Consider the following 23202-nt stretch of genomic DNA (forward strand, 5'->3'; position numbering starts at 1 on the left):
TTATTGAAATGTAACATTCTTAATACTGGACTGGTGCAGAGGCCAAGTCAAATACCTTTACAGCTTGTAACCCAAGAGAATGCCCATATTCCTGTGCTGTACACCTGTCTGGTGTTAAGAACTATTTGAAATAAGTAGGCCACTGGATGGGATGGAAGTCAGAGATCTATTGTAGAGGTTTGTATTATACCAGAATTTACACCACCCTTCTCTACCCACCCCCTTTTAAGATCTATAGCCCAGAGTTTCTGAGGAATCCCAAGGTATAAGCAGTCCTCGCTTGTACATACAAAATACCTTCCTTCTTGAATACAGCTGTTTTAAAGTGAAATGCCCTACAGCCAGATCCTGACTGAACATGTGCTGTGGCCTTTTATTAGGTTTGATGTCTGCAGAAACTGTTAAATGAATGGTAAAGGTGGTGAGAAGTAGATGTATTGGTAATTAAAAAGAGCACAAAACGAACGAAAGAGCAAAATATCAAGAGGTGGGAAGTGGACACTGCTTGTACAGGAGTTTCTCTACCTTAAAATTTAGCACTGTAAGGATGAAAAGCGCTTTTTAAGCAAGTCAGAAGGAAGCTCTTCTAACAGTAACATCACTAAAAGGCTTTCTACGTGGTCTAAAAACCCAACACCTTGAAATGGCTGGTTATATATTATACCTTGAAGTCTGTGTTGTTTACGTGTTCAAAAACCAAGGCAGGGGTTCGTGACTAGGGGAAAGAAAAAGAAAACACACATTAGCAACAACCCTGGCAGCTTTAGTGGGCACAATGTTTGCGGATACTACGTGGTGAATTTGGTAGTCCTTGCCTCAGTAGTAGGAAACCCTCTACTGCTACAAGCCCTCCCCGCTCTGATCATCACCACACTTGGGTCATTTTTGGGATGGATTTCAAACAGAAGACATGGAGCTGAAGTCTCACCAGGCTGTAGGCAGCCCGACAATGCGCCCATCGCCCATCGGCATCGGACCTGAGTTTGCAAAATGGATTAACACATTTCAGTTTCCAGTGCTATCAGTCTCTTAGCCTAGAAGAATAAGAAATAGTCTGTGGGTGGAGGTCTCTTTGAAAGAAAGACCCAAGCTAGTTAAATGGTATAACTGATTAAGCACTTTTAAAGCAGGACTTAACGGTCGAGGGGAGAAAATAAAGAGGGCAGTTGTGCTCTGGGTCAAACACCAGCTCAGCCCTGGTGGGCCTTGCCAGCGCCTACTATACTCACCACAGGGTCTTTTACAATGTCTGCCAACGTGATGATATTGGGACCGCCTCGTAAATTCTCCAAAATCTTTATTTCACGCTTGATTTTCTTCTTCTTTACTGGCTAAAAGGATAAAAGTATATTAGTGAAATTATTTCAGAGTATTTCAATACATAAAGTAATACATAAATGGCTTACTTATGAACTCTTTGAAGGAAGGACATGTGCCAGTCTCATCTCTGAATCCCCTTCAAGCCCTGTGCCAGGTATTCTGCGGTACTTAGCAAATGCAGAATTCAAAGAAAAATCTTCATCCCAAAGACCAGACCTCTGCAGAACTAGCATTGAATTCCAGTTGTCAATCGTAGCACATTAACTTTTTAAAACTATATAAACTAGGAATGTAAATGGTAACACTAAGATCTAGCTTATAAAAATCTCTTTGTCAATTAGGATGAAGAATGGGCTCTTTCCATTCCTTCCTCTAAGTCTATAAACACCCTAGGGGCGCCTGGGTGGCTCAGCTGGCTGAACCTCCGACTCTTGGTTTTGACTCAGGTCATGATCTGAGTTGTGAGATTGAGCCCCACGTTGGGCTCCATGCAAACTGCAGAGTCTGCTGGGATTCTCTCTCTCCCCCTCTAAAATATAATAAATAAATAAAATCTTAAAGGAAGTCAAGACCAACAGCAAGGATGGTCAAACCATCTCTGTGCAGCGTAACTGTGGGTTAAATGCTGGCTGTGGACTCAAGACTGTGTAAGGTGAATCACACTGTCATTACCTGCTGGCTGTGTGCCAACAGCAAATTACATAAGTTCCCTAAGCCTTTCATTATGGGTAAAAATGATCAACAGGAGTACATACATCTGAATATGGCTGGGATATAACCCTTAATATCTGTCTAGCTTTATCGCCAATATTCCTATAAATGAACCCCCCTCCCTCCATTTTAAAAAGACCACTCTGCAGAGCCCCTTGCATATATTTTCCATGTTCCTTCATCCTCATCCATCATTTTTACATCTGTTCTCATACAGAGATCCTTTTCATTTTTCTGAAGAGGGCTTTGGTCCAACTGCACTTCCTCCACAAAGCCTTCCTTCTAAATAGCTCGGGTAGTGCTAGTCTAAAAGAAATACAATGCAAGCCACATGTGTATTTTATTTTATTTTTTTTATTATTATTATTTTTTTAAAGATTTTATTTATTTGACAGAGACACAGAGAGAGAGGGAGCACAAGCAGGGAGACTGGGAGAGGGAGAAGCAGGCTTCCCCGCTGAGCAGGGAGCCCGACGCGGGGCTCGATCCCAGGACCCTGGGATCATGACCTGAGCCGAAGGCAGACGCCTAACGACTGAGCCACCCAGGCGCCCCACACATGTGTATTTTAATTTAAATGTTCTAGTAACCACATTAAAAAAGTGAAAAGAAACAAATTTCAATATATTTAACAAAAACGTATCCCAAATCTTACCATTTCAACATGTAAATATAAAAAATTACTAATAAGCAATTTTATATATACGTTTTTTGTACTAAGCCTTTGAAATTGAGTATATTTTATCCTCACAGCATATGTCAATTTGCACTACCCACATTTCAAATGCTCAGTAGCCCCATGTGGCCCATGTCTGCTACCCTGGACCATGTATGTAGGTCTTTCCTAGGGTGTCAGTCACCTCAGACTACTGATACACTGCATATGATTCTTAGAAATTGTTTTAAGTATGTATCATCTCTTCATCAACATTAGTGGTTACTAAACTTCATGATCAACAGTCACCTGGATTTTTAAATATACAGTTTCCTAGGTCCCACCTAGAACTGCTGAATCAGAATCTTGAGATTGGAGCTAGAGAGCAATTCTTAGATACTTCCTAGATTGATACTCCAGGTCTAGGAACTACCAAACCGTATTGTAAACTCTTGTAACCTTGCCTTAAGTCCTAAGCACGTGATACAGACACAAGCAAGCAAGTCTTGGATACAGACCATCCTCAAAATCTGGCTATGTAGCTATGCAGCTTTGGGAAAAGCACTTAAATGTTTCTGAATTTACACTTGCCTTGAAGAACTGTTGTAATGTAAATACCACAGTTAGAACAGGGGCCAATTCAAATTAGACAATAAATGGAAACTGTTACTAATAGAGACTCCCACAGTCCACATTTAATTCAATCCACAGCTCTTAGCCTTGCTATTAGAACTCAATACACTCTGACTGGGAAGCAGGCTGACTGGAAGTTTTCTCTTTTTGCTTCAACTATCAGATCTTTATCATCTGCTAGAGTATCTGGGAGATCTTTCTACCTTCCAGGGACTAACCCATCAATCTAGCCTGTTTTCTACTAAATCACTATTTCCCAACTGCCAGTTTTTGGCGAAAAGCTACTGGTTTATGAAACTTTCCTCCTTAAAATCTATAAACTTACAAAGCTGGTTTGTGATAGACCAGGCAGGTGACTTAAACCCTAATTTAATGTGATCAACACAACTATTCTGTCTTAATAAATAGGTGGGAGAGATTAAAAACTTTAAATACAGTTTATGAATGAACTTCATCTATACTTATAACCATCTATATAATTACAGTAAAATATACAGCACAGTTAGGAAAAGACTGAGCTGAAAAAAGTCTTTTCAACTCCCAGCCCCCACTCAAAATGCAGAGATGGTATTTTCTAGGTGACCACCAATTTAATCTCCCTTTCCAAGTTCACCTCCCATGTATGGTCACTTGACATCTTCCACATGAAACATTTCTCACTTGTTTCTTCCTCTTTTCTTATCTTGTGCATTCTAAATCACACTCCCCCCTTCTCCACTCCCACCCACACCTATCCAAATCCTCCTTCTATTCAGGGCCTGAAAACAGCTCCTGGGACCTTTTCCTAACCACCAGCTTCTTCTGAACTGTGAAACCTACTGTTTGTGCCTTTTATATGACTCTAGATAACCTATCACTTTATCATACCCCTTTCCATGTAAGTATCATCCTACAGTTACACAGAAGTTCTGCCTCCAAAGTGTTATTTCTATATATAATTTTTTATTTGATCCTCATATCAACTCTGAGAAAGACAGGGAAAGCAAGATTATCTCATTTGCACAGATGAGCAAACATCTTACATAGTTAAAAGGACTACCAAGGTTAATTACTTTTAGAGTATGGATTAGAATCCACATGTTCTGATATCCAGCCTACTTCTCTTTCTACGTGTGATAAGACAGAAATACTTAAACTTTCACTTCCCATAAGGTGTGCCATGACACCATAGCAAATTCATGGGGGCTTTGTGAAATTTTTAATTTTTGAGGGAAAAATCGATCAATACCCAGTATCTGCCAGATACAGAGTATACTACCAGCTTGAGATAGTTCATAGTTTCAACATTAGATTGCACTACATTCCTTTTGATGACGTATTTTTGTGAAGTTGGGTTTTTAGCTGCTGCTGTGATAAAAAGCAAATACTGTACAGAAATCAATGTTGAAAAGGAAATGAAGCTATTGGTGTCCAACTTATTCCAACATTTGAGAAACTGTGCAGTGATTGACAGGTGTATGTACATATCCCAATACTAATCAATTATGGTTATATAAGAATAAAATGACATCTTTCTTTCAATCTATGTATATAACATTTTAAATGGCACCCAAGCTAAAATAAACACTCTGTTATTTGGACTTAGCTACTTAAAGGTTACTGAAACAATATGGGTGGCTATCAATTGAGGAAGTCTGGGAACCTCTGCTTCTCAGTGTCAAATATATAAAAGTTCCCACGGCAAGGAACTATATGCTAAGTTCCTGGCATCTGATATTGCACAGTACAGTTAAAACTAACTTACGAGTTGCATATTGGTAGCCTATTGGCCAAACCTGGCCTGTAGAGCATTTTTAAAAACTCTTGAGCCAACATTTAATAATCAGGGTAATTTATATATAAATATAAATTTCTACTTTCTTTTTGCAAAGAGTATCCAGTTACACTAGACTTCACTACTGCAGAGCAATTCTCAGCCGGCGCTGGAGCACATGCTGCAGTACCCATCACTCACATCCTCCAATCTGGGCACGTACATCAGACTAGCTGCACGGATGGTATCTGCCTGCTATTTAAAGGCCTGCATTTCTGACTCCTTATCCTTACACAGAAGAAGTAACAACTTCTTGAAAACAAAAGGATGGACTGTAACTAAAAATCTAGGAAATCAGTATTAGGCAAGACCTGGAAGAGAGAAGATTGAACCTTTACTCCCTTCCTCTATCAAAATCTAGCTGTATGACTTGAGTCAAATCACTTATCTTGCTTCAGTTTCCTGATCTGTCAAATAAAGAGAACCTCTTGTAACAATTTCATAGGATACAATACAGGTGTTAAAGCACTCCAAAAACCCTTTCAAATGCTACTTTTAAAAAGGTATTTTTAAAAAATTTTTAAGTACTATTACTTAAAAAAATCTAAATTCCAAATATCTCTGAAATTATAATCTCTCTCTTCTTATACTCACCTTGAGAATTTTAACAACAACTTTTTCATTATTTGTGATGTTGATAGCTTCAAATACTTCACTGTATTTACCCCGGCCTAATTTTCGAACCAGCTGGTAGTCATCTTGATTACTGTAAACAGAAAGACTCAAAGTCACAATGATTTTAAAAATTCAAACTATAGGGCACTAATTAACTTTAAAAAACTACTACCAGGAGGAGTAAAAGAAATGAAAGGTACTTCAAATAATCTCTGTACTTTAAAAATTGGGCCATTAATTAAAAATGTGTGTTCCAAGTCCTAGAATTACAAAAATTTAAGCCTTTCAATTATTCTTTCAAATACCAAATTGTTTATATTTCTACTGGCATACCATACATACCTAGCTTTTATTAGGGTTTGTTGTGTTTGTGTCCAATAACAAACAGCTTTCCCTTAGAGAATAATTTTTATATATTCCTGTCCTCTCATGCCTGGCCCAGCAGAAAGTCAATACGTATTGCAAGAATATTTCAATTCAGGCGCACTTTGGAAGCAGCTGATTTTTAATGGGCCTTTTTGCAGATAAGTGGCTTTCAACATATAGGCTTGACCTCCCACTTGCCCTCCAAGGCAAACCCTGAGAACAGTCCATGTAGTGGAGTTTGCAAATCACACCACAGATCATGAACCATAATAAGGTGTCCCTTCCTCACTTTTACCCATATTCCAGGACTACTAGCATCATCAGAGGTAAAAAATAAGGGAAATGTCAACATTTTCTCCCTGCCTCTGAATACAACTTAGATGACTTTGCTTTAAAGAATGACAAACATGGTCCTTTTCATAAGGTCTAAATTCTATTTACTCCTGCTGGAGACACTGAAAATCCAAATAACAAATTAGCCATCCATTTTCCTCAAGCAGCTAAAAAGAAAGTGAATGAACAGATAAGGCAAAAGGTACTAAGGACAATGGACAAGGTATTAAGGCAGTTCAAGGGGAAGGAAGCTCTTAGTTCTGGTTGAATTCTGTGGGGTGGGCACAGGTAACAAATGCAAGCAAGCAAATAGCACCATGCCAAAAACTCAAAAGGGTTGTTGAATGTTATTTAAGCACAGCTAAGTGCAAAGCACTCAATTTGAAGAGAGTGGTTGAGATTTCCTTAGCAAAACACAGGTATTCCTAGAGTCCAAAGCCTGTGATATGAGGGGAATTGTTAGAATATCAATTATGACATTTATTGATACCACTGGTTCTTGATGGTATCTTTGAAGCACACTGTACCTCTCTGTGCAGAGGCAATGCACTTACTGTTAAAAATCCTGGTCCCATCAGGCTGACAATACATCCTTATGCCAATTTTGGGAGACTACCTTTAACCACTTTCAGGTTATGTACACGTGAACAGACATAAAATATAGCATATGGGAGCTGTAGCTTTATGTGTTTTCAAATGCTTTCTTTGTATTTCATGTCAAAAGGCTTTTATCACAATAAGTATGACCTGATCAATTAACTGCATACATGCTGGGACAACAGATGCAAACATCCAAAAGAGACTGCACAGAGAATGAGGGGCAAACACAGCTGTTCAGGTAAACTGCAACTGTTCAAAATGGAATTTGGGTTGAATTCCCTGTTACAAATAGCTAGCCTCATGATAAGGGCAAATGCTGACAAGGGTTTAATTTTGCTTCTATCATACAGAGGATGTCTTTGTGGAGATCTGTTTCATCCTTCAGTATCATCATGGGACAACATTCTCTGACCGCAAAAACATTTTATGTAAGAATTTGGTGTTTTTAAAGTCTCTCAAGTATTAATTCTCACCTAACTGTGAAGCCCTTAGCTGAGATGAGCTGAGAGGTTACTCTTTGTTAGCAGCCTTTTATCCAGAATATATAAGTCCAAGGAAAGAATAAGAGACGGAAATAATTTTTACATGGTAAACCCATCAAAACTCTTAATTTGCCAAAGCAATACCTTGCTTCTCCACTGCAGAAGTAAACACAAATCAGGTTTCAATCTTGAAGTTTATAAATGCACAGTCAGGAAGGATTCCTGATACAAATTACTCAACAAATCCACAAGAGTCAGCCCTTTGAGTGAGGACAGTGAAGTAAAAGGAAACAATTACCCCCACTCCACCACGTGTGACTCATAATCCCAGTACTCTCGGGGTCTGTGTGTATTAACATCTGTGTAAACTCTGGCCCTGCTTGGCACGGGTCCCGACATGTCAGACAGGTTGGCGAACGAAGGTGGACTTGATGTTTGGAGATCTGGTGGTCACTGTGTTCAGAAGCAGCTGGGGGTAAGACCTTGTTTCAGACCTGTTTTCTTTAAACTGCGAACACAAAGTGCATAAAGGCCAAGGAATTATTTTTTAAAAGCATATGAGAAGAAAAAAAATCATCTTACAATAATGGCCTCAAATATACCTCTGGCTCTTCTACCTGTTAACCAATGACTAGGTCCCAAATGTGTTAACCACAGTGTTTCCTATAACTTGGAAAGAAAATAATAATAAACCCAAGAAACTTACTTAAAATTAAATTGGCCCTAATTGTACTCTGCAAAGTAGCTTGTTACGTCCCTATCTAAAGTCTGGACGTTCTTTATAAGATAGCCTGGAAGGGAAAAATGGCATCAAGGAGAGACCCATCAACATTACTACCATTTACACAATCTACGGAAATTACTGGCAAGAACAGCTTTCTATAGCTCAAGTAGGAGTGTTAAAAGGCTCTAGAATAGTGGCAAAGCCAGGAGTACAAACCGTCAGGCTGACTCTAATGGTTGATGAAACCAGGAAGGGAATAAAGACTTGTTCTCATACATTAAAGTTCACTGTCTTTTTATATTGATCCAAATCACTTGGGGAACCTTGCATAATAATCAGCAGATCCTTAATTACCATTTGAAAGACAATTTCATTAAATTTAAAAACAAATAATTTCCTCTTGATTTGTTTAATACAGGAGTAAGCTTAATAAAAACTGGTAGAAGACAGTAATGCATATTGCATTACCTAATGCAAAATTTGACATAGAAGGAAAAGTGGTGAATTTTATTTAGAAACATGCTTTCTACCAAATCAGTAAACTAAATCTACCTAATTGGTAAACTGTGATGTCTTCCTGACCATTCCAATCTATTTATCTCCTTTCAACGATTCCTATAGCATTTGCTGATTCCCTTTACTCTGCATTTAATTAAAAATGTATTGCGTCTTCAGATTTCATAACCTGAGAACACATCACCTATGCAGTTTTCTGGCCCAGACTGTGTAACCTCAACTTAATTACAAGGAAACACTGGACAAACAGAAAACGAGGAAGCTTCTATAAAAAAAGGGGGGGGGGGGGAATACACTGTACTCAAAAATGTCAGTATTATAAAACATAAAAAAGGAAGGCAGGACAGAAGAGACATGACTATACACACTGTCCTATTCCTAGGCTGTATCCTGTACTGGAGCGGGGTAAAGGATAGCAGCAGCAGCACTACCACACCCACTGCCCTGCGGCAGACAGCCTCTCCTCTGCTGTCCTGCCTGCTGCTACTTTGCAGTGTATTCAGTCAACTTCTACCTCCTTTAGGGGCGCCTGGGGGGCTCAGGGGGTTGAGCGGCTGCCTTCGGCTCAGGTCATGGTCCCGCCATCCTGGGATCGAGCCCCGTGTGGGGAATCCCTGCTCAGCGGGGAGCGTGCTTCTCCCTCCCCCTCTGCCGCCCCCACCGGCTGGTGCATGAGCACGCATGCGCTCTCGCAAATAAAATCTTTAAAAAGAACAAAACAAAAAAAACCTTCTATTGCCTTTAAAAACCAAAACCAAAACACAGAACACCACACACACCCACACACAAATACTATCAGATCAAATGACAGAACATTTAGATGGCAGATTAGGTGTACACAAGAGTACACTCACAAGCAAATGGGGTAAAATATAAAATATTAAAATAGTAGGGGTGCCTGGGTGGCTCAGTCGGTTAAGCATCTGCCCTCTGCTCAGGTCATGATTTCAGGGATCCTGGGACTGAGCCCCATTGGGCTCCCTGCTCAGTGGGGAGTCTGCTGCTCCCTCTCCCCCGTCCCTCCTCCACCCCAGTTCCTGCTGTCTCAAATGAATTAATAAAATCTTTAAAAAAATTATAATAGGTAAATCTGAGTAAAGGGGATACAGATGTTCTTTGTACCACTCTCATTTTTGCTGAAACATTCATAAAAACTGTGGTAAAACATAAAATTTACCAATTTAACCATATTTTCTTTAAATAAATACAAAAATTAAAGGAGCTGTAACTCCCAGCCTTGGAGGGCCAAATCATGGGTGGATATGACATCATAAAATGAGACTTCATTTTTTCCTGGAAATCACCTGAGTCACATGGAAAACATTCCCCAACTCCTATTTACTAGTTTGTGTATCTATCAAGCTATCACCCAGCGTTCCTCTGCTTTCTTAAGGCCTTGGCATTCTCTGCGAAGAGCAGAGCAAGACTACTCACTAATGAAACTCCTGAGATTCTCAAGTACTTGTTTGACCCTTGCAGCTTTGTGCCTCATCAGCTGGGACCTAATTTATAAACTGGTGGACTTGATTCCCCATTGGGAGGACTACTAGCAAGTTTTGCAGCACCTGAAGAGGTGCTTCACTTTACTAACATGCATACCAAACAATCTGTTTATAGTAAGAGAGTTGTTCACATGAATGTCAAATGGTTGGCCTTCATTACATAGGGAGAAGAAATGCGAGAGTTCTTTAACTGTACTTCAGTAATCTCAGATAAATAAAATGGTGCAAAGAGGGATGGGGGAGAGTGATAGGCTGGGGATAAAGGGGGATGCAAAAAGACAAGAAAGGGAAATTATCAAAGATAAACATTATTTTATTCAGAAATAGAATTTCACTTGCAACCTCTGTAAATGTGTATGTATATTTATATACAGCCTAACATGAAAGAAAGGGATGGTCTAGATTTCTCAATTATTGGCCGGTTCTTTCATATATTACTTCCTTTGTCCATCCCTTAAATACATGAGCATCTACTATGAAAAAATACTATGCTAGGTCTTGGGAATAAAAGGCAGAACAAACGTGAGACAAATAGGCCTTTAAGGTTTTATCTGCAGTTAAGGATAATGGAAACTCATTGAGGAGTTTTAAGCAGAAAAGTTCCCTCTGGCTGGGTGTGGGACAAGCAGAATAGATTGAGGGAGGAAGAAGGCTGTTAACAGTAGCATATGCAAGAGCGATGATGAAAGCCTGACCTACGGTGGTAGCAATGGAGATAAGTGCACAAATTTGAGGAACAAAATTTATGGTATAAAATCAATAGCTCCAGGTGGACTGGATAATGGGGTAAGAAGTGGGAGGTGACTTTCAGATTTCTGACTAGAGAGATTAAAAAAAAAAATATTTATTTTAGAGAGCGCGTGCACGCAAGAGTGAGCAAACACGAAAGCGGGGTGGGGGGGTAGAGGGAGGAGAGAAGCAGACTGCCCCATGCAGGGCCCGATCCCACGACCCTGAGATCATGACCTGAACCAAAATCAAGAGTTGGACACTTAACCAACTGAGACACCCAGGTGCCTTGAGAAGGGCTTTTGATACCACTCATGGGGATAGAAAACTTCTGGAAGAGAGCTCATAGGTCAGGTTTTGGACTTAGGTTAAAATGGATGAGACATTAAAATGGACACTGAATAAGCAATTAGATATTGCAAGTCTGGAGCTAAAAGAGCCTCTCAGCTTTAAATGTCTAGCCTTCCAGATCTATGAGGTAGACATTTCTTTCCTTCATCTACAAATAAGAAAAACCCTAAATAAGTTCAGTAGCTTGGCCATGAATATCCAGGAGAGATTTGGGATTCAAAGCCAAGGTGGCTGGCCTACAAGGTTCAAGTGTTTTCATTGCTATTGAACTTATCACTTTGTATCTCATATACAGCAGTCTTCAAATCTTAATTTCCTTATTTCCTTAAATTTAGCTCTCTGAGGTCAAGATCCATGTCTGATTTATCTTTTGCCTTTACAGTACCCAGTTCAAGGCTCTGCATCTTGCAGGGTGTTCACTAAATATTATTTGTTGATCAAATCAAGGTTTGTTTATTTTCAAAAAATGAAATGAAAATCAAGTTTGCCTCCAAAAGGTAGGGGCCCCTATTATGGCCATGTGGTACGCAGCTAGGAGAACCGGAAGACCAACTCAAGGGTTCTGGAGTAGGTGTCCCCTTTGCACACATGTTCTCTCCCAGCATTATAGCTTCCTCTGTTAAATAACAGGGCCACAGTTAAGATTTGTCTTTTTCTCCCCACAAGAGTTAAAACTAAGAGAATACTGGAGAAACCTTATTTTAGCAATTTTTATAAACAGCTTATTTAGAAATTAGGTAAAGTGTCTTGAGTCCTAGATATCCTGAAGGTCAATTTTCCTATCTAGTGTTTATAATACAAGCATACCTTAAGAAAATCTGACTTACAGAAAAAGTATTTACTTTCCCAATAATTTCCACTTTAAGTGACCTAACTTCATCCTTACTGCTCTCATGTAATTGCATAAAAGGAGGTTAATGATTTCATAGGACTACCTCTACCTAAAAAGCCTTCAGACTTACTCTGAAGACATGGCTATATTTTGTTTCTTCAATGCTTAGCCTAACAGAAGCCAATTAATCAACTGAAAAATTTTGTCAATAAAATTTTCCCGACTAAAGTCAGACCCCACCTACAACCAAAGCCAGTTATACAGTTCTGTTTGACCTATTCTTTAATAAAATGCAAGGAAATGAAAACTCCATCTAACCATAAGGTTAAAATGGATACTGCCAAAATCATATCAACATAAATGGAATATAGAACTAATTAATTTCAATAAAAACTCCTCTTGCCCTCCTCAACAAATCTCCCCCTCTAATCTCTTCTACTCTGTATTTCTGTTTTTCAATCTAGCAACTCAAAAGAAAATTAGAGGCTTAGTAAATGCTCCAATACCAGAAAACTGCATGTCTGATTAATCATTTGTGCCAATGTATTTTTATAGATGAATTACCTAGTGGAACCGGAAAAGATTATTCTCGAACTTTAAATTTAAAAAGTTAAGTCTGATTTCAAACGTTAATACAGTTATATTAGTTCTTTTAACCCCAATGTTTATTAGGGTCTCTATCTTAAAAAAAAAAAACAAACCCACAAAAACCCTCCCATCCCTAGATCAACCACAGTGAATGAACAACATCTCATAATCATCCAGACAGGGCAAAGATTTCTCAAGAATGAGGAATTTGCTTACATTGCACAGACTGCATGATTTAAGACTGCTTGTTCAGAGGAAAAGCAGTTGTATAAGGAAAACAACACCTTCTCAGCACTGCTGCAGAGAATGAATTCTTCCTAGCAATCAGGCAGCATAAACTGACAAGAGAAACAGGATTTATAGAACAAACTCAGAGAGAACATATCTATACTTGCACCTTGTGAAAGCAAAGACAAATCACAGAAACTTGCCTTTTCCCCTTTCTTTCTCTTTTAAAAAAGATTTTTAAGTAATCTCTACACCCAATGTGGGGCTCGAACCCACAGCCCCGAGACCGAAACTCATGCTCCACAGACTGAGCCAGCCAGGTGCCCCACCTTTCCCCCTTTCAAAGTGGCACTGCCTAGAAGGCCAAATGAACACAAAAAAACAGTAGTTAATACTATCTGAATTACTTGTTTCATGTGTCCACAGTTGCCCTTAATCCCTCATTCTCTCTTCCTTTCAAATCAAAAGCAGAATGTTCACTCAGTAAGCATTTATTAAACAATTATTATGTACCAGGAAATGTGTGCCGATTGCCAGGAAGAGATTCTTTCTCTAGGCCCTGGAGAATAAAGAGAAACCATTTCTGCCCTTGACAAAGAAAACAGTCCATCACAATCTCAAGTGATCAGTGCCTGAAAGAATTAAGTCAGGGTGCTCTGCAGGCACTGAAGGGAATTTAAGTCACCCACCCACCATCATTCATTCAATAAATATTAATGGAGTACCCCAATGTTTGGGGAAAGCTGCCAGGAAAAAAATAACATCAAAGCTTAATTTTGAAGGATGCATAGGAACTATTCAGATGAAAAACAGTAAAACAAGAAATTGTAAAGCACAAGACTTTAAACAAGTTAAGAATTTTAAAGACCTGTAACATTATACCCTAAAATTACCAAAGGCAGGCACAACTCATCATCCCGTTAAGAAGCACATCAGATCAGCAAAACCCTTTTATATCGGATTTGGATAATACTAGTACACTCTACTCGACTGTTACTAATGTGTGCCTTAAAAAAAATTATTAACTCATAACCATTGCAATTTAGATCTCATTCTCTTCCTTTCTCCACTCATACAGACAAGTTCTACTACAGAGGTCACAAAGCAAAATGCCTAGAAAGGACAAAGAGCTAGGGGGTGTAGATCCATGAAAATGTAACTGGAGCTTCTCAGTTTTCAAAGAAACCAAGATTTTAGCAGGTAATTTTCCTGTTTTCAGTAATGGTGGAGTAGGTTATTTGGGTCAATCTTTCCACTGAGAACAGCTACAGAACAGATTAAACACACATACACTCACTCTCACACACACATACACATTCTCATTTTCTCTGTCTTAAATAAAACAGATAAACAATTATAGCCTACAGCGAAGAAAATGAGAACCCAAAGAAGGAAGGAAGCAAGGAAGGAAGCCCAAAGGGTATTTGTTGATCCCTGAAAATTAGAATTCTGTCCTCACGGAAATCAAAGCACAGGGCCCTCACAAGGGGAGGAGCCTAAAAGGAGACCTTCATAATAAGCTGACTTCAGAGGGTTACCACCTTAGGGTGAGAGTGAATAAAGTGGAAGAGCCAGGAAAGAATTACATCCCTATGGAGGGAGTATCAGATATGAAGCTTGTTTTAAGGTGGTCCCTGGACCTGTCATGTCCAGATAACTAACATGAATAAGCTCTGTGTGGAAAAAAAGTACCTTGTTATTATGGGCCTCAAATGATTCCTACAAATAATTTTTCAAATATAATACGCAACCTGTAATCAAAGATAACTAGGTACTGAAGGAAAAGACTACAAGACTGAGAACTGGCAGGAAAAAGAAAAGTCCTACAGAGACTTCTGATCTTATCAAACTCAAACTCCAAACAACCATGCTGACTGTGCTTATAGAAATGAGAGATAAGCTTTAACATATGCAGGTAGGGGCGCCTGGGTGGCTCAGTCGTTAAGTGTCTGCCTTCGGCTCAGGTCATGATCCCAGGGTCCTGGGATCGAGCCCCACATCGGACTCCCTGCTCTGTGGGAAGCCTGCTTCTCCCTCTCCCACTCCCCCGGCTTGTGTTCCTGCTCTCGCTGTGTCTCTCTCTGTCAAATAAATAAAATCTTTAAAAAAAAAAAAAAAAAAAAAATTTAATTAAAAAAAAAAAAAAAAAAAGGACTACAAGAAAAGGAGAAAATGGGACAGGGCAAAGGCAATATTTGAAAGAGGTATAACAGCTGAAAATTTCCCAGAAGCAATGAAACACAACCACATTCCAGAAGCCAACAAATTCCAAAGAAGATAAATAAAAAGAAATCCACAACATAGAATAATAAAACAGCAGAAAAATCAAAGCAGAGAAGCTGAAAAGCAAGTAGAGAAGTCAGACTACATTCAAAGAAGCAACTCAGAACATCTGATTTTCCAAAAGCAACAATGAAGCTTGAAGACAAAAGTTTAATACCTGCAGTGTGCTAAGGAAAAAATTTTGCCAAATTATAATTCTATATCCAGCAAATATCTCTAAATAAAGAAGATAAAGAACCATAATCCCATTTGGAAGGTTTGTGTTGAAAGAGAAAAAAAGAGCAAAATAAAAATGTATGGAAAAGTTCAAGCAAACATTGACCATTAATATTAGACTTTGGTAAATTATGGCTCCAATTTATATCATCTATGATGCTATCTACTTATAAAACAAAAATACCATGTATTTCAAAACTAGAAAGAGGGGGAAAATGGAATGATAAAAAGAACACCAAAAAGGGTAAGAAAAAAAGAAAAAACCCCAGAACATAAGAACATAATGGCTAATTATATTCAGTATCAATGAAATAAATTATCCAGGTAAAGATAAAGACTGTCAGACTAGATTAAAAAAAAAGATCCAAATGAACTAGAATAATCAAAACAGTTTTGAAAAAGAAAAATAAAGCTGGAGGAATCACACTAATTTTAAGTTATTTATTACAAAGCCACAGTTATTAAAACAGTGTGGTATTGGCAAAGGGATAAAACATAGATCAGTGGAACAGAATGGGGAATACAGAGACAGATTCTTAGAAACATGGCCTGATTTTTGACAATAGTACAAAGGCAGTTCAATGGAGAAAGGGTAATCTTTTCTGTAAAGGGTTTTGGAACATCTGCACATCCATATGCAAAATCATGTACTTCACCCTAAACCTCACACACCTAAAAAAGAAACAATTAGTAATGAATGAATGGTGGATCTAAATATAACATTTTCAAACCTTTAGAAGAAAATCTTGTGATCTGGGGACCTGGAATTAGGATTAGGCAGAGGTCGTAAAACATAATGCCAAAAGCATAATCCATAAAAATAAAAATTGATAAACTGGACTTCATCATAAAGTATTAATTAAAGTATTTCTTCTCGGGGCGCCTGGGTGGCTCAGTCGTTAAGCGTCTGCCTTCGGCTCAGGTCATGATCTCAGGGTCCTGGGATCGAGCCTCCCATCAGGCTCCCTGCTCGGCGGGAAGCCTGCTTCTCCCTCTCCCACTCCCCCTGCTTGTGTTCCCTCTCTCGCTGTGCCTCTCTCTGTCAAATAAATGAATAAAATCTTTAAAAAAATAAAATAAAAAAAAATAAAGTATTTCTTCTCTGTGAAAAACACTGTTAAGAGAATGAAAAATAAACCACAGATAGGGAAAATATATTTGTAAATCACATATATGATAAAAGACTTAAATGTGTAAGAAAGAACTCAACAATAAGAAAACCCAATTAATTAACAGGCAAGAGATCTGAACAGACACTTTGCAAAAGAAGATCTATGGATAAGCCTATGAAAAGATGCACAATATTGTTAGTCATTAGGGAAAGTCAAACTAAAATAAACATGATGGGATGCCTGGGTGGCTCAGTTGGTTAAGCATCTGTTTTCGGCTCAGGTCATGATCCCAGGGTGCTGGGATTGAGCCCGGGGCTCCTTGCTCAGCAGGGAGCCTGCTTCTCCCTCTGCCTGCCGCCCCCACTGCTTGTGTGTGTGTGTGTGCGCGCGCATGCGCACACGCTGGCTCTCATAAATAAAATCTTAAAATAAAAATGAGATACACTACAGATCTACTAAAATGGTTAAAAATTAAAAAATAAAAACTCAGAATACTGAGGATGCAGAGTAACAGAAACTCATTCCTGATGGGAATGCAACATGGTGTATATATAGCCATCTTGGAAAAGTTTGGCTGTTTCTTATAAAGTTAAACATACACTTACCAATCAAACCAGCATTCCCACTCTTAGGTATTTTTTTTCAAGTGAACTGAAAACCAATGTTCACACAAAAACCGATATGTGAATGTTGATAGCAGCTTTATTCGTAATTGCAAAAAAAAAAATTGATACAACCAAGATGTACAACAGGTGAATGGATACACAAATGGTGGTACAAGCACACAATGGAAAACAAACAACTGATTTGAACAACATGGATCAATCTTAAATATATTTCTTTGAGTGAAGAAGACAGATCCAAAAAGCTACATACTGGGCTGCCCGGCTGGCTCAGTTGGTAAACCATATGACTCTTGATCTTGGGGTTTTAAGTTCAGCCCCACATTGGATGTAGAGATTTCTTAAAAATAAAATCTTTAAAAACAACAACAAGCTACATATTGTATACTTCCATTTATAGGACATTCTAGAAAAGGCAAACCATAAAGACAGAGAACAGATGAGTGATTGCCCCATGGCAATGAAATGTTCTGTGTAATACTGTAGAGGTGGATTTGTTACTCTAAGCATTGTCAAAACCCACAGAACTGTACACAACGAAGAGTGAATATTACTGAATGCAAATTCCTAGCTCTGTCCACTGAGAGCACCCAGAAACAGTGTCAACGAGTAGCAATGACAATAACCAGTGCCCACATCCTGGCTTCTCAGTAATTTTCTCCAATAAAAGGAATGACAGCTCCTTGGAGAAATGGCTGATTCTAGAATGGGGCAGGAAAAATACAAGATAGCCTGGCAAATCTTGTAGTCAAAAGGACATGGGAGCCAACTGGAAAGAGCATCAATTGCCAAAGCTTGAACAATCCGAGTAATAATGATGGAATTAGATTGTGACCCTAAAGGTAAAATAAATATCCGTGAGTCCACACTAAATAATTAAATTCTGAAAATCTTCCCTACATAAGAATTCCAACTTACATATACATGCAGAAAGAAATAGAAAATTTCCGTTAGACCAGCAACAGTAATTGCTGTAGCCAAGATCCACTGACAGATGCTAAACTTGGTGAATAAAACTTTTAGGAGAAACAGGATTATCTGCATAGTTTCTAAGAATCTCCCCCAATCCTCATTAATTACTCTGGTGGTTTAACATAGTCCACAAATTATTTGGTATGCCTCCATCGAGGAGGTGGAACTTAATGTTCTTCCCCTTCAAATCGGGTTGGACTTAGGAAAGCCCTCCTAATGAATAAGTATGTAAAGGGAGAAATAATAATTTTAGAGTGGAGAAACCTGGCAAACACAACCTAAACATCACTAAAGATAAATTACATTGACATCATATACCCTTGATGCAATCTGATGACAAAGACATGTCACCTATGGTATTCTCAAAAATTCATAACCACAATCTAATCATGAGAAAACATCAGTCAAACCTAAATCGAAGGGCATTCTATAATCTCACCAGTCTTCTCCAAAAGTGTCAGTCTTGAAAATCAAGGAAAGACCGAAAAATTATCACAGACTGGAGGAGACTAAGGAGACATGGTGACTAATGTAATGTGGTATCCTGGATTGGATCCTGGAACAGAAAAAGCACATAACTGGTAAAATCCAAATAAAGTCCATTTTAGTTTAGTTAACAGTATTGTATTAGTGTTTATTTCTTAGTTTCAATCAAGTGTTACGGTTATGTGAAGTGTTAACACTAGGGGAAACTGGGTGAAGAGCATATAAGGACTCTACACAACTCTTCTGTAAATCTAAAATTACTTAAAAATTAAAAGTTAAATATTGAAAATACTTGGTGCTAGAGAGGATGTGGAACAATTGAACACTCTCACACATGCTGATGGGAATGCGACATGGTAGAGCTGTTCTGGAAAACAATTCGGCAGTTTCTTATGAAGTTACATTTTTCACATGAACCAGCAATCCCACTCATAGATGTTCATAAAAGCCCATACATGTATATTTACAGCAGCTCTATTAATAATCACCAAAGAATATTAACTAAATGGATAAACTGTGGTCCATCCATACAATGGAATACTACTACTCAGCAATAAAAAGGAACTAACCATTGATTCAACTTCAATGAATCTCAAAAGCAACCTGCTGTTTAAAAAAAGCCAGTTTCAAAATAATATATATTGTTTGATTCCACTTATATAACATTTCTTTTCTTTTTTTTTTTTTAAAGATTTTTTATTTATTTATATGAGAGAGAGAGAATGAGAGAGAGCACATGAGAGGGGGAAGGGTCAGAGGGAGAAGCAGACTCCCTGCCGAGCAGGGAGCCCGATGCGGGACTCGATCCAGGGACTCCAGGATCATGACCTGAGCCGAAGGCAGTCGCTTAACCAACTGAGCCACCCAGGCGCCCATATATAACATTTCTGAAAAGATAAAACTATAGTAACTGAGAACAGAATAGTGGCTGCCAGAGAATAGGGGTGGGAGGCTGGGTGTGACTACTGAGGGTACATGAAGGAGGTGATACAATTGCTCTGTCTTGGTTGTGATGGTGGTTACCTGAATCTCTTGTGTGTGTTAAAATCCACTGAACTGTGCACACAAAAAGGAACCAATTTTACTTACATTAATTTTAAAAATAAAAATTTTAAGGGGGAAATTATCATATGCTGTATCCTAAAATATAGGATAATTAAACATAGGATAACACAATTAACTTCATGCCAGTAAATTTGACATTCCTAGAGGAAAGATTTACCAAAACTAACATAAGAAATGAAAACCTGAGTAGTCCCATAACCAGTTCAATCAGTACTGTAACTGGGTATCAGTTTACAACCTCTGCTCTATTCTAATGGCTTTCTACTGTACAGATTAACATTTCTAACACTTTAAAAAGTTTTAAACTTTTAAAACATTAAGCAAAGGAGTACTGACCATGCTTTTCCTTCTCTGTGACTTTAATTTTATGACCTCCAATAATGCTTGCTAGGGGGAACTTTACTCACCCTTCAAGAATTAGCCCAGTTTTACATCCATGATAAAGCCTTTCTATACCTCTCCAAAATAAGCCAAGTGCTCCTCTATGGGACCAAAGCACTCCCATATACTCATTACATTATCAATTGTTTTGTTTATGCCATTCTCTCTCCTCAATAGATTATAAACTCAAGGACTTAAACCATAATTTATTTCTCTTAGTATATGCCCTGTATTTATCACAGTGCCTAGCACAGGGATGTGTTCCATAAATGTCTGACAGACTTTTAAGGTAATAATATACAATATTTTGGTAAAAATCAATCTGGTTGCATACGGACCTGCTCATGTTCAAAATCGAGAAAAGCACTTTGGCTGTATGATGGATATTTTTGATCTGCAGCTAATTTTAAAGATGTTCTTTGGTCTTACATGTAAAGCACATCCATCACCAACACAAGAGGTAAAACAGTGATACTATTATTTCCCAATGAGATACGAAACCAGTCAATATGTGTGAGAGACGTTTCTTTGGAGCCACAAGCTTTATTTTTTATTTTTATTTTTTTATTTGAGAGAGAGACGAAGAGCATGAGTGGGAGTGCAGAGGGAAAGGGAGAAGCAGACTCCCCACTGAGCAGGGAGCCCAACACGGGGCTCCATCCCATGACCCAGAGATCATGAACCTGAGCTGAAGGCAGACACTTACCTGACTGAGCCACCCAGGTGCCCCTGGAGCCACAAGCTTTTATGAGGCTATGTGATTTACCCATGTGTACAGCACAGTGCCTGACAATCCATGATAGAGCCACAGAAAGTTATTACTGAAAGACATAAAGCCTGGATTTAAAAAGCACCATGAGGTTATAGAAAGAATGGGAACACTGGAACCACTGAGACGAAATATGACCTTGGCTCTGTCATTTAACTTATCGGATTATATGAGGAAACTGCAGAATATAAGGATTAATACCCTCTCCTACTCTTTACTGTCATGGAGGTTACACAGGAGACAACCATACTTCCTGTAGGTGACCAATAAGCAGTAAACAACAGGGTAGGTTTTTCTAAACTTGCCAACAATAGAAAACAGGCTGGAACTTAGGGCAGCAAACACTGGCTGACTTCCAACTCTAATGATACGTGAAAGCCTATGGAGGGTCAATGACTGCTTCTTAGGATTTGTATTTACCACTTTTAAACCTAACAAGTCCAAGACATAGGTATTATCTTCCCCATTTTACAGAAGGCAAATTGGAGTAATCTCTGTAAGGTCACAGAAAGGTGGTGATTTATTGTCTAGATTCACAGCCTACTCATTCTGTTCTACAGCAAACAATGTCCCATTTGGCTCACAATAGTATTTTTTTTTTCAATTTTAAAAACTCATATAAAATCCACATGACCTAAAACTCACTCTTTTCAAGTGCACAACTCAGTGGTTTTTAGTATATTCACAACGTGCAACCATCACCACTATCTGATTCTAGAACATTTCTATCACATCGAAAAGAAACCCAATACTCCATAGCAGTCATTCCTAATGCTCCACCTCCCCCTGCCAATGTGCTTTCTATCTATGGATTTGCCTATCCTGGACATTTCATATAAATGGAATCAATCACACAATGTGACTTTGTGTGTCTGGTTTCTTTCATTTAGTATGTTTTCAAGGTTCATCCATGTTGTAGTTTCTGTCATGGTAGTTCATTCCTTTATATAGCTAAATCCACTGGATGGCTATACTACATCTTGTTTATCCATCAGGTGATAAAACATTTGCGCTGCTTCCTCTCTTTGGCCACTATGAACAATGCTGCTATGAACATTCATGTACAAGTTTTTCACAGTGTTTTTAAAAAGTGAATCAGCTATGCGGCCTCTGAGTTGTGTAGTCGGTTCAGTGTCTAACTCTTGATTTCGGCTCAGGTCACAATCTCAGGGCTGTAAGATCAAGCCCGAGCTGGACTCCCCGCTCAGCATGGAGTCTGCTTCCCCTCTCCCTCTCCCCCAACTCACGTGTGCACACTCGCTCTTGCTCTAAAATAAATAAATAAATCTTAAAGTGAATCAGCTATCAAGCTGAATTACGTATTAAAATTTTTCATTATAAATATTTAAGTGTGACTTAGCTGCCAACACTAAAAACAAAAAAAATTAACCTTCAATTTCTCAAAAGAAGAAGAAAAAGTAGGTAGGTCTGTCAGGTAACAATAATTCTGTATTCCTACACTGATAAAAATCATTTGAATCGGCTAACCTGTGTTATCCAACAATGGGGCTCTAGAACCCACCCAATGGAGATGCTATAGGTAAACCTGGCTGTTCATTTATCTTACTGGTCTGACTCCTGTAGGTATTTGGGTTAGCAATCCCTGCTCTATACTAAATACATATGTAAGATTAGAAAATTAATTAATACATACTACATATCTTACAAAGGTAAATGGGGGAAATATGGGCAAAGAAAATATCCAGCATTACATGCAGTGGCAAGCACATTTAAGTTCTCAATTTAAGACTATTTAGAATTCACAATATACCTTTTGCCAATTAAGAAATGCAGAATCAAACATGGATTTACAGAAAAATTCTAACGGTCAAGACCCTTCCTCTGCACTCCAACAACACTCTTTGTTTACTCCTTCCATCTAGCACGGTCACTGCACTGTCACACATCCGTCTCTCTAGCTAGACAAAATTCCAAGGGTAGAAAACAGTGCCTCTGTACCCTCAGGAGTCTATCACAGAAGATGCATATGGTCCAGAATTGTTTGTTGAAAGAATAATACTGTGACAAATGATAAATCAGGCAAATGTTACAGTACTGAAAATAATGAAAAGGGGAAATTATTATTTGGGCCACATAAATTATAGCATTGAAAATGGAGTCCATCAATGACATCAGAGGTCCATGAAACTCCCTCTAAATATATACAAAATGGCCTGTGCAGGTACATTTTTTGAAGAAAAGGTCTGTAGCTTCTGTTACAGACCCAGAGGAATCTGTAAACCCCAGCTGAATTAAAAATCCCATTTTTAACATTGTAAAATATCCATCTTAAAAGG

At 38.4% G+C, this 23202-nt stretch overlaps 1 protein-coding gene across 7 annotated transcripts in view; it reads right to left on the reverse strand.

The window, feature by feature from the left end:
* Positions 1-23202, reverse strand: part of CSNK2A1 (casein kinase 2 alpha 1) — a 57889-nt gene that overhangs the window by 22140 nt on the left and 12547 nt on the right. For 6 of the 7 annotated variants that reach the window (XR_013441997.1, XR_013441996.1, XR_013441995.1 and 3 more), the window contains 4 exons: positions 7827-8036; positions 5727-5838; positions 1230-1331; positions 665-715 (listed from right to left, as the gene is read on the reverse strand). Coding sequence is in view for 3 of the 7 variants with exons in the window: in XM_036121791.2 (XP_035977684.1) it covers positions 665-715; positions 1230-1331; positions 5727-5838; positions 7827-7927 (366 nt within the window). In the remaining 4 variants the exon portion in view is untranslated. Of the gene's footprint in view, positions 1-664; positions 716-928; positions 1022-1229; positions 1332-5726; positions 5839-7826; positions 8037-23202 lie in introns of those variants that run through there. The other variant, XM_036121793.2, reaches the window with a different exon arrangement.

This window comes from Halichoerus grypus, chromosome 10 (genome assembly GCF_964656455.1).
Source record: "Halichoerus grypus chromosome 10, mHalGry1.hap1.1, whole genome shotgun sequence".
NCBI lineage: Eukaryota > Metazoa > Chordata > Mammalia > Carnivora > Phocidae > Halichoerus > Halichoerus grypus.